The 13,015-nt window shown below is 34.8% G+C and overlaps 1 protein-coding gene across 9 annotated transcripts in view; it reads right to left on the bottom strand.

Moving 5' to 3' along the window:
* IGF2BP3 (insulin like growth factor 2 mRNA binding protein 3) overlaps nt 1–13,015 on the bottom strand; it is a 61,520-nt gene that overhangs the window by 16,384 nt on the left and 32,121 nt on the right. For all 9 annotated transcript variants that reach the window (XR_009154801.1, XM_058179793.1, XM_058179799.1 and 6 more), the window contains 5 exons: nt 10,898–11,182; nt 8,990–9,124; nt 7,324–7,446; nt 1,771–1,906; nt 592–723 (listed from right to left, as the gene is read on the bottom strand). Coding sequence is in view for 8 of the 9 variants with exons in the window: in XM_058179793.1 (XP_058035776.1) it covers nt 592–723; nt 1,771–1,906; nt 7,324–7,446; nt 8,990–9,124; nt 10,898–11,182 (811 nt within the window). In the remaining variant the exon portion in view is untranslated. The remainder of the gene's footprint in view (nt 1–591; nt 724–1,770; nt 1,907–7,323; nt 7,447–8,989; nt 9,125–10,897; nt 11,183–13,015) is intronic.

The following is a 13,015-nucleotide window of genomic DNA, read 5'->3' as shown; positions in this document are numbered from 1 at the left end:
TATTGGAAATCTATCCCTCAAAAGAAATGAGAGCACAATATAATCCCAAACAAAAGTACCTTCTACAACAGAAAGAGACTTCCGGCTGACATCGCGGCGAGTCTCAATGCTGTTTTTTTATAACATAATGACCAAAACCGGCTGCAGTATTCTAAGTGTGTTCTTACTAAGGCATTATAAAGCGATATTAATACTTCACATGATCTTGATTCTACCCCTCTGCTATTGCATCCTAGGACTCACTGGCTTTTTTGATTGCTGCCACACACCGGTGGTTCTTATTTAAATGGTTGTTCTTTAACAAGATGTATATGAATAAGAATAATGTATTCATAAAACCAAGTTTTCTCCATCTATTTCTGGTTCTCAGGAACATAGCTGGTCATATTTTCTTTTGATGTATATACTCTTCTCTTAATATTCTGTGAATTGTCCTTTTCTTCACATGTTGTGCTATTCTAATTCAAGATTTTCATATAAAAATCACGCTAGTTATTTCCATTGAATTGGAAACCAACATATCTGTTATGCAATATATAAATGGGAACAGTTATAACCTACTGTCCAAAATGTACAAAGAGATAGAATTACCCCAAATGGAGGATATGAAGAGGAAGCAGTGGCTGGAGCAACACCCACTGTGGGAGGTGGTATCCCTGAAGAAGAAGGTGGGAATAAACCCAAGGCATTCAGATTTAGCCCTGGAATTAAATGTGCTTGAAGCTGGAATAATATGGAAGATAATTAGTTCACCAACGTAATTAAAAATAATTACTATCTTAAATAAAGGATTCTTTCTTGCTGGAGAAATGGAGTGAAATTTCATGTAGCTAATTAATTTAAAAATTAATATCATAATCTTGTACCAATTTATCTAACAATGTATATCCTACTATTCTGTCAGAAGCAACTATTGATTGATTCTATGAAATAATGTAACATATTAATAGCTATATCACTTAGACTTATATACTGCTTTACAGTACTTTACAGCCCTCTAAGCGGTTTTCAGAATCAGCATATTGCCCCCAATAATTTGGGTCCTCCTTTTACCCACCTCGGAAGGATGGAAGGCTACCTTTAAATCAGCATGTACTAAAACTTTAGCCTTCACAGATAATTAAATACACAAAGATTATTATATTCACTAAGGAGAAATAAGAACTGTCCTCTTAAAAGAATTGAAATTATCATGAAATCACCTTGGGCTGAAAATTTCTGCTTATTATGTCTTTCAATATAATGGCTTACAGCACTTTTCAAACACAGTGGCCAAGAGAGAATAAATGCATTTGCAACTGGAGTGCCTAACAAACTACTCTGGACCATTAGTAAAGCATTATAATCAATGCATTAATGTGACCCATTCAAACAGCTATGCCTTTTTTTCTGATTCAGGTATTAGCCTGAAAAAAGACATGCCTTTAAAGACAAGCTGAACTCATAGCCACACAAGTTCAAATAACCTCTTTCAAATTATTTTCAGACTGTAACTCTACCTTAATAATGTAATCAGGAATATATAAAATTTTATTTTTTACAGAAGTAGGCAGGCAAGGTTTCTAAGATGATCAGTTGGACTCTCCAACTGTGAATAGGAATACTGGGTGGTGCCTATTTGGATTTCTTTAATATGTATGCCTTTATTAGATTTTTCCAGTAGAAAGGACAAAATATAAACTACCCCCCAACTGATTTAGCTCTACTATAATACTTTGAACAATTTTTTTTAAAAAAAAGCAAATTTACACTCATAAGAAATGCACTTACATTCATAGCAGCAATATCATTTTCATAGGACTCCCTAATTTTCTTCATTATTTCCTCCTCAGCCTTGGCACATGTATCAATACTGCCTTTAACTGTAATGGTTCGTTCTGGATTATATAGTGTCAAGTCCTGCAATCTTCATAGCAAAAAGAAGTGAACTGATATGCATGTAATAGCTAATATACGAAGCTGAAACTGAAAATAATTATTCTTCAAATAAACTTTTAAGTATTTATAATTCTTCAGATAAACAATAGACAAAAGCTTCAGAATATACAAATCCTAGATGTATCATTAGTAACTCAGGTTCAAGAATGCCTGACCATCAGCCAATCCATCTTCATGAGTGATATAGTCAACTAGATTGCCAGTCATTTAACAAAATAGGGTTTTTAGTGGAGTCACGTGGAGATATGGATTGGTTGAGAAGACAAGCATATAGTATGCAAGAAGCCAGTAGAATGTAGCCTCCCTTTTAACGTCTTCTACCTTCAGAACATAATGTTCAACAATTAAGTTTCTATTTCTACTCTTCTAAATCTGATTATTTCAGTGTAAATGTTGTATTCATGTATATTAAAAACTTCATATTTAACTTGTCACCACATTGTTCAGTTTTTTAACTATTGTATATTTTTAACTACTGTATATGTACAATTACAGCTGTTTCAGGGACAAAGGGCTTCACTGTTCAATTCATGTTATTGATGTAAGCAATTTATTGCAAAATTGAACAAATCCAGAAATGTACACAATTAAAAAATAATCAAAACATGAGTCTTCTGACAATAAAATGCACTAGGATAAAATTACTTTTTCTCCTTCACAAATATATGGATCCCAATTATGTTCCATCTAACATGCAAATACAGGACAGACATATAACAATTACTAAAACAGACTGGATACAAAATGTGTCTTAACTACAACATACTGGCCAATTCAAATGATGCTACCTGTTACAACTTTTCTATTTAAAAAAAACCCTCCCTCACAAAAGTGAGGATCAACATTTCTCTGTGCTACTGACTTACAAGAGGGGAGAAAACTTGTGACTCCCCTGGCTTTCCAGATGCAGACCTTTAAATGTATAGTTTAAATCATTTCAGCATCCCTGTGGAGTTTACCACGGAATACTGGACTTACTGCAGAATGTGTCATGGAGAGTTCCTCCTCCCATGTACTTGGAAGCAAAGCTGATCTTACTAGATTTCCTGCCTCAGGAGGTGGGAGGGAGTTCCCACCCAGTTTGAGAGCTGTAGTCCATTGGGTGCCATAAAAAAAATTAAGAAAACTGCACTGAAGTGTTTTCTTTTATTATCCGACAACTCCAACAAAGAAACATAAGAGGAACAATGCAGAGAAATGGAGAACAAAACAAAAGATTGGGGGGGGGGCTTTCTGAGGGCATAGGGAGATGTGATAAAGAAAGATGATCTCTTAATAATTTGCAGTAGCCCCCAAAACTGAGATCGGTGAAAATAGGTTGATCTCCTTTCTTTCTTTCTTTCAAAAATGCTGGCAAACACTGCCCCTTAACTCATGTATCATCAGTATCTACTACTAGAACTTGCTATGGAATTATGCACAACTATGTAAAAACAATTTGAGAAACATCTGAACACAGTATGGCCTTACATGTATCCCCTAAAGGATGATGCAATGATGTCTCAGACATCCACCCTTAAGACATGGATGTTTTCAGATTCCTTTAGTTCAAGTTATTCTTCACTGGTGATTACAATGTCATTCCTGACTCACAACAAAATGAAGCCGACAATTACGTAAAACAAAATATATCTCCACCCCACCCCAATAGTTTGGATTCTTGTATAAATATCCAATCCTTTTTTCTTTCGAGTATCAAGACAGAACCAAGAAAGATAATTAATACCCAGAAGCACATCATTTTAACATAAAATATGAACAGATGTTTCTGAACAACTATTTTATTTTTAGATTACTTACACTTGTAAAACAGTGTATCTTTTTTTCATCTGTAAAAAAGAAAAAGCAGATTCCATCTCCAATTCTATGAGCCAATGCAACTATGTCAAGACACCAACCCCCAAGCAACTTAAGGACAAAGTGAAGAAGGACTCTATAGCCGATGTGAAATCTCAGTACCATAAACGCTAGTAACATATGCAACAGAGTATGCATTCAGGCAACAGCCATTTCTCTGAAACACAATTACACTGGGAAATTTGAAGAATCCCTACTGGCAAACGTAAAGTACTGTTCCCTGTGGGCTACCAGCAACCTCTGACATTCCTTTGCTTGGAATTAAACCATGAATACCCAATGAAACAGAGCGACTAGAGAAGCGTTTGACCCTCCTTGATCCTTTTCACATTCGAATTGGAGGCATTCAAGTAGATTTTTGTTGCCTTGGTAGCTGTCTATTTCCTCAGAGGGAAATACTCTACCTAACCCAAACAAGAAATGCAGCATTCCTTCTCTGCCTATTCCCAGTACTGAGAAAAACTGTTCCACAAACTATTCATTTTTTTGATAGAGAAGAAATTTTTAATTGCATGGTAAGCATGTCAGGAATGGGGGATGATCCTCTCAAAATCAGATGCAGGACTCTGGGTGGAATGAGCTCTTTTCATGAATGAGTAAAATGCATAAGAGATACAATACCTCTATTGATAGTTTCGTATTGTGAGATCATTATAACATTGCAGGCATTTCACTACACATGGGATTATAGCTGAGAAAGCTACACTATGGTCTTTCAAAGTGGTATCAAATACTTCTCTACTGAGCTTGCTAGAGTCTGGAAATATGCTACATTAAGACTACTTCTTAAAAAAAACACCAAGATATGAATCTGGAAAATAAAGATGAAATCTCATTCATTAGCTCCTTTCTAATATGACTCAGAAATTACAAGGCCTTAAAGGTGATTATGACATTGAGTCATAGTCAAACTGAGTCAAGGTTCACTAACACTGAAGAAAAACAGCAGCTGTTATTTTCCCTAACATGAGATTTATGTAAGGGAATAGCAACAATTACTGTAACTTCATTGTGGTTGGTCAAATAAACACAGTGCTGAAATAAAAATATTTAAGAGACAATAAATTGTTAAAATAGTAAACAATTACAAATAAAGATGCACATGACATGGAAAAAATGTTTTGTGAATGAAACAGTTTTGGCTTAGACATTTGGACAGTTTATTCGTTCAACACTATTTGGTTTTTGGGCTTCAGCTAAGACAAATTCTGGTGTAGTGAGTAAATAAGACCTTGTCCAACTTTCCACCTAATCTTCCTCAACGTAGTCTGTGCCCACCCTCTAATTTTGCTAGCTCCTTTTTTTTACCCTAGCCACCAACATGCTTTAATTAAAACATGGTTTACCTAACAGGCTTATTTGCTCCTTTCTCCTTTTTCTTTCTTTCTCCTTAACTACCAATATGGGCCGCTCCTGAGCTTGCTTTTTCTCCCCTCTTATTTCTGGGCATCCAAGCTTGTGTCCCATGGCTCAAATGTTTTGCAAAGCCTAAATTAAAAAGCTGTTTGAAACTTGACCTTTATTTGCCCTAAGAAAAATCTAATACTTAAGGAGAAGCTGAGAGTCTCAGTCACAAGCTTTTTGGGAAAGCAATGAAGGACAGGGCTTTGCTAAGGGCCCTGCTGTGCAGCTCCCAAGTAAAACAGAGTAGCAAGGCAGTTTGTGCCACAGAGCTCTTGTGTAGCCCATCTTTCCATGCTTCCCCCTTCCCAGTTCCCATAAGGACCTAGGGATGCCCCCACCCCTTGTTCTTTCACTGATTCTCTCCTGTCCAAATACATCACCTCCACCTGTGGTCTGCCAAAAAGGAAACCTCCACTTGCCTCACTTTCTCCTGCCCCAAAGTCCCTTCAGTGTTTGTCTGGCCTTTTCTCACTTCCACATACCAACTACCATTCCTATTCTCCACTTGTCCACCTTGAAAAGAAAGGCCTATCAAACAATTTATTTGGGCAACCCACCCCCCATTTTCTGAATATGTTGTATGTTGAGTGTACTTGAGGCTACTGACAGACTGATTTCACTGTGTGCGTGTCTGCTTACTCTTCTAATCCATTTTTCTCCAAAGAATATAAATACAAACCTTAATTCCCTTCATGTAAATTATCTTTGGGGGTAATCATTCTAAAGGACAGGATAATAATTAGGAGGCAAACAAACGCTAAGGTGTGAAAGCAACTATTCTTGTCATTTTCAAGACAGAAAGCAAAATGTGGTGATGTGATCTCTCACTTAACAACTGCTTCACTTAGTGCCTAGTTCCAACTGTAGTTGCTAAATGAGGCAACCTATCTTTATCTCCAATAATCAGCTATGAATAATACTGTAAAGAAATTGTCACATTTTTCTTTGAACCTGTATATGTTTCACCTGTTTTACTTTCTTCAAAAGGTCCAAATTACAAGAAACAGGGTCAAGAATATGCAGATGCAGTAAGTATGATGAATTACTAATATTTTGCCCTTTTTATCACTACCACAAAAGCTCAGACATGAGCTCTGTTCAGTACTCCATCACATTCACTTCTCATTTTTCTACCACCATCACACTAGATATCTTTTCATTCATTTCATTTCCCTCAATTCTATGGAAACCCAGCAATTGCTTGGAATCAGAAACTAGGAAGAGGCCTTACTCGAGTAACTTCATCCAGCACATTTTTTTCTTCTTCCCTAGGCTACAGAAACTGGCTTAGGTAACCGGTGGAACTTTCTGCCAGTGGCCAGGAAAATCTCCAAGTGGTTTCTGGAATCCTTCTGAATCAATTTGCAGTAGACTATTCTAAAGGGCGTGACTTCCAAGCAGTCCTGATTTTTTTTCATCTGTAATTTCATAAGTGATATGACCACAATAAAACATGGATGTCAGTGTCCTTCAGTGTCTGTGTCAGTGTGACACACAGATAACATCTTGTCTGCTCTGTGCTTTGCCATGTGTTCCAGGGATGCAATTGCTTGCAATAAGCCCCATGATCCCCATGAAGGCTATGAATTCACAAGAGCCTTCATCAGAACATGGAAGTTGAAGTAACCCAAGATTAAAAGCTTCAGGAACTCTAAACTAGTGCAAAGAATATTAAAAGAAGTACTAATGAAAAATATGAAATTTGATAATATATAAATGAGTATGTCATGAAATTCTACTCAAATTTAGAAACAACAGAATACACTGTATTGGAAACATTAATCTTGGGAATTCTGTAACGTTTTTCAAATGTAACTGCGTATCTGAGAAACACACACACACACATACACACACACACACACACACACACACACATATAAAATCATAATATACATTTGAATTTATGTGCACAAAAATAAGTTGGTGTAACATGACATTCATATGCAAAGAAAATATACTATCACATAGACATAACATAATGGAATTAGCAACTCATTAATATATATAATAACATAAGAATGCAGTTAATACTTTTTTTCTAAAAAGCTTCTGCCAGTTAGCAGTTCTAACAAGTATAGCATTTTAAGATTGACATTGCATTTCCTTAAAATTCCAAATACTTACGGAGATATTGTTATTTTAGTGTCAGTATCCTGTTCAATTTTTTTCAAATTCCGTCCCTCTTTACCAATGAGTCGGCCAACAAAATTATTATGTGCCAGTATCTTCAAGGGAATGTCTTCTGTACTGTAAACATTCCAGACAGGCATATAAATGAAAGTCACATAATTTATCAACCACAAATTAAGAAGCAGAGTCATTTTTCTATGATCAAGTTCATATAGTTTATTATATAATCAAGAAATTCTCAAACTATCCTAGAAAATTATATTTCCTCAAGAATAAAGGTTGAAGCTTTAGGCCCAACATTTCCAAAGTGCTTTGAGTATATTTACCTTTATACTATCTATATGATCATTAAGAACACAATTGCTGATTTCTTACCTAGGAATATATTTGAAATAAGGCTTAGTTTGAAAGATACCATGTGTTTGCTGGAAATATACTATAGTTTTTCTATTATAGTTACTGGTTTTTTTCATACTCCAAAGCAAATTTATTCTTAGTTTAATCAGATTTCTTGTGTTTCTATGGGGAGAAGTTTTATCAGTTGTTCTTCATATTATTTCCTATCTCTAATAATAACTTCTGACTTCTTTTATATTCAGTAATTATAATCTGTCTAGGACACCATCTTATCACAGTTTAGGGAAGAACAGAATGCACTTAGTTCTATCCCACATTAACTAGATGAGCTGTTTGATTATGACTTATCTCTTTCACTACTGTATTAACAAGAAGTTAGAAATGAAAACATCATACTGTGGTTATTTTAGAGCTGAAAGATGGTGAAAGTAAAGTTATTTCCTAGGCCAATGTGACTTTAAATCTTCAATGAAATAGTACATTGAACTAGACCATTTAAAATTGCTTTTTTAAAAAAAATTGCAGTAACTTCAACTATTATTAACACTTCTACCATGTTTCAATTGTTACTGTTCAATTTATACAACAGTTAAAATTATTTTTGGATTGCTAAAAATATTGAGAAGCACTCTATGCTTATATGTATTTCAGTTGCTAGTTTGAAATGTTAGAAATTTATTTGAAATTCTGGTTTCATTTTCTCACATCAGTATTTACATCTATCTCTATAGATGTATTTTAACTATGCAAAATATGCTTAAGAAATAGCTAACTTAAATCCCTCTTTTGTCTAACTTTTTTCTTCAACATATATAAACAGAATTAAGACCTAATATTCTTTTGTATATATAATATGTTTGCCATAGTTAAGTACAGGTAGTCCTCGACTTACAACAGTTCATTTAGTGACTAAAGTGACCTCTAGTAAGTAAATGAACTTACAACAGTTCATTTAGGCACTGAAAAAGGAACTGACTTATGACACTTTTTCACATTGTTGCAGCATCCACATGATCAAAATTCAGGTGATTGGCAACTGATGCACATTTATGATAGTTGCAGTGTCCTCTTTCTGACCAGTCAATAGGGAAGCCAGATTCATTTAACAACCATGTGATTAACATAACTGAAGTGATTCACTTACAATTGTGCTAAGGAAAGTTGCAAAACGGAGCAAAGTCACTTAACAAATTTCTCACTTAGCAACATAAATCTTGGGCTCAGTTGTAGCCATAACTTGAGGGTTACCTATATTTGAGACAAACAGGCAGGCAGGCACACTTACTAAAACACTTTTACTCACAATTTAGTGTCTTGAGCTTCCTTTTGCATTATTTCCATGATAATTTTACAAGCAGTTGAGCATCCTTCTGGAGTAGAATGGATTGTGATTGGTTTTTCAGCAGCTCCTGCATTTTCTTTACGATGAATATCAATCCTAAAAAGAAAAGTAAAAATATTTATGATTTTCAAAATCTGAGTCTATTGATAATAAACCAATAGAACGAAATTCAAATGTCATAACTGACTGTCAGATTAATGCATTTTCATTAATATTGTGATACATTCAGTTCAATCCATTGGTCTTATTGTCTAACTTCATTTAGCTTGCATCTGCCATAAGATAGAATGAGACTATTGCCTTATACACTGTAAGCCGCCCTGAGTCTTCGGAGGAGGGCGGGATATAAATGTAAACAAACAAAACAAAAAAAGATGAATGTACATACAGAAGATGTTTCCTTTGAGGGATTAAACCAAATCCTCAAGAAAGTAATTTATACATATTTTTATCCAATCAAATTTTAAACAAAGTCCCTCTGAAATAGACCTTGGTTCCATGGAAATGATTTGCCAGTATTTTATTTTGGGAACTTTTTTTCTATAAGCTCTGTAACTTTCAAATGACCTATTCTACTTACCCTTTTAAAGATCAGCCACAATAACTCACATTCACCCATTATTATAAGATTTGCTTACCAGAACAAAAGTTTTGAAGTGGTTTGATCAATCATTTAACATATACAGAAATATCAATAACTTGCTACATTTTCCCTACTTTGGGACTTGCAAAATTTCAAATTCTTCTCTCTCGTTGTAGTGCCAACAAAGAAAATCAAGTCTTGTTCCACTGCTTGCCATCCATCTCAATATTTGTAGTACTGCTACATTAATTCAGTGCCATTTTCAGATGTACAAGTCTGTGTGACTGAACACATTTCGGTTCAGCGAAGAATAGGATGTTATGCCTGACTTTCAAACAATCCTAAAATTCACTCAAAAATGGATGTCAAAATAAGCAATAAAATAAATAAATAAAACCTGCAATCAGTGAATACTGCTAAAAAAAAACAACAGGCTGCAATTTTATTTGCTTCAACAAAAACAGTACAGGAAAAGTACAATGAAATGCAGTCTTCACTGGACATTCTTCAATGCAAAAATACTACCTCTCCATATTGGCCTTATTCAGATTCCATTCTGCCAGATTATAGTTTTGATAATTGGAAACATCTTACAGACATCTATGCTTCTCTCTTTCATACAAATTCATGTCTCCCATTTTCAGTTCACAAATTGACTATGCTTTCAGTATTCTATCTGAACTTGGTTTCATCTTACAGAAGTGTTTTTTTTAATTGTTCTTAAAAGAAGTTAAAATATATATTAAAATATTGTACTGAATGCACTTTTTAAAAAAGTTTTTAAAATCCTATTCAGTGAAGTTTATTAAAATACACATTCAAGCTTTAAAAATAATTAACAATGACCTACCAAATAATTAAGTTAAATATTATTAAATTTAAATAATAGAACTGGGCAAAAATGTCAGACATGGCCAAATCAGTAATAACAGTCTTTCTAAACATGATGTGCTGATCGAAGAATGAGCTGTGAACGACCCTAATGTTTTCTTCCTTTTCATCCTGTTGAGTACCTGCCTCCTTAATAGCTAGATTGGGGAAATATAGATGCAAGACAATATAATGAAATGTGACACATTGTAATGTTTATCTGGATTCTTAAATGTAAGAACTCTTAATAGCACAACAGCCCAGTTAGCATCATCTCTGTTGAACTGAATATCCATGAAGGAAGATCATATGAAGTCAGTCTTCTTTTCCAATTAAAAATAACATAACAATATAACACTTTAAATTATAATAAAATCAATAATAATTGATAATAAAGACTTCATATAGTAACTTACTTTGACTGCGTCTGCTTTGTGATATTTCTGATTGTGGCCCCTTCTTTTCCAATAATAGCTCCTACAAACTGGGTTGGAACAAGTATCCGTAATGGAACATCAGACTGTGGTTTCTGTCTTGTTGCTGCACCTGGTGAACCTTGTCTAGGGGGACCTCTCTGCCCAAATCCACGTCTACCTTGAGGATGCTGCTGAGGAGGGGGTTGGGCTGCCATTTCATCAGGAATATATGCAACTTTTAATGAATAGTTTTCAAGCTGGAATCCGTTCAATTTTTCTATTGCTCTGTATAAGTTTACAAAGAAAGTAAGTTGTTGCAGATGAAGCAGCAGAATAGAAAGCCAATCAATTATGGTATAGCATTTCATTGGGAATGGTAAGCTGTCCCATCTGGCTCATGAGATCATAAATAACCCTTTTCTTTATGCCTAAACATTATCTCCTTCCTTCCTCATGGGGAAATGCCTTAAGATGACTCAAAAGCAGTATTAATAGCAACATGAAGCAGAATTTTCTCTGAAGTTCTGCCTTTTTCCTATTTCCCTAGAGAAAAAAGTACTTTGGGAGCCAGCATCTGAAAGTGTTCCCAGTTCTAAAGTGTTTTGAATGCTGGCTTTTGAAGAGCCACATTTAACTCCTTTCTCTTTACAGATAGGCATAAGTTGGCAAAAAAAGAGCCCCATAAAAAGGAAGGTGTGATTGGCTGGAATCTTAAAACTGCTTATCATTGGCAGATAGGCAAGATGATAAGAGGAAAGGACTCTGGTCCTAATTTATGACATTATAAGTAGAAGGAAAAGAACTGGATTTTGGGCTGGATCCTATTTTCCAGCATGCTCAAGAAATTCAAATTCCAAATATAGGTAGTCTTCAATTAATGACTGTCCTGTTTAATGATCATTTGAATTTACAACAGAGCTTAAAAAGCAGGTTTACAACTGGTACTTGAACTTACAACGGTTGAAACATCCCCCTGGTCGTGATTCAGGCACTTGACAATTGGTGCACATTTCTGACATTTGAAGTGTCCCGCAATTATGTGATCATACCATTTCTGATTTTCACAGCTGACTCCCAACAAGGAAAGTCAATGGGGAAGCCAGCAGTTAGTCACAAGCTGTGGTTATGTGACCACGCTTAGCAACCATAGGTGATTTATTTAATAACCAAAGGACTCATGTTGTAAGTTGGACAAGGTCAGTTTCACTTACAAACAACAACACAGCAGTGTTGCCAATCTCAGCTGTGATCATTAAAAGATAATTATCTGTAAGTTAGTTGCCTAAATTTGAATTGTCACTTTCCTTTCTGCTTTTTCCTTCATATTATATGACTGTTTAGACAACAAATCTGAAGGTAAGGTTTTATTGCATTCTCTTAAGAAAAGCCTTTGCCTTTTAATCGAAACTATAAATCCTGCATGAACAGGAAGAGGAAGAAGGTTTTTTTTCCTTCTTCTCTGCCTTCCCCAAATCATCAAGTTTTAGAAAAACCTATATACAATTAAAATATCTAATATGACGTCTCTCAACTCAAACATGAGTTTCTAACAGAGTTCCCCATGCTTATTATCATGGGTCTATTTAAAGCATTTGTCTTCCTAACAGAATAATTCCTGCTTCCTCCATAACTTATTTTTGAATCAGTGTAGCAATGTATTATAACATTAATCCTTCACTCATATCAAACTCATTTCAAACGAGAGAACTAATACAAGTAGTGATAGCATCCTTATTTTGTTTCTTTTGAAGGGCAAGCAGCCAATCTGTCTTGGCAAACTTGCTCTTTTCCCCCTTTTTCTACTTACATGCAGCTGTTCATGAACTGCACCTGGCAGCCTGGAGGCAAGTGTTACTCACTTAGGCAAATATCTAATTACAATAATGTATAAATTAATTGAAATTATCAATTGGTTAGTACTGACCAATTTGTAACATTTTTTGAAAAAGTCATGGTATATTTGAAATTTAACTAACCAAACAACTAGCTCACCTTTCTTACATGAAAAATGAATTTAGAATAATGGTTCTGACTTTAAAATCATAGTACACTACCCAGAAATGATTAAATGTCTATGATTCAGTATTAAAACTTTAGTCCACGTGCACATGCATGCAC

Source organism: Ahaetulla prasina, chromosome 4 (assembly GCF_028640845.1).
Source record: "Ahaetulla prasina isolate Xishuangbanna chromosome 4, ASM2864084v1, whole genome shotgun sequence".
Lineage (NCBI taxonomy): Eukaryota > Metazoa > Chordata > Lepidosauria > Squamata > Colubridae > Ahaetulla > Ahaetulla prasina.
This window is presented reverse-complemented; position numbering and strand designations above follow the sequence as displayed.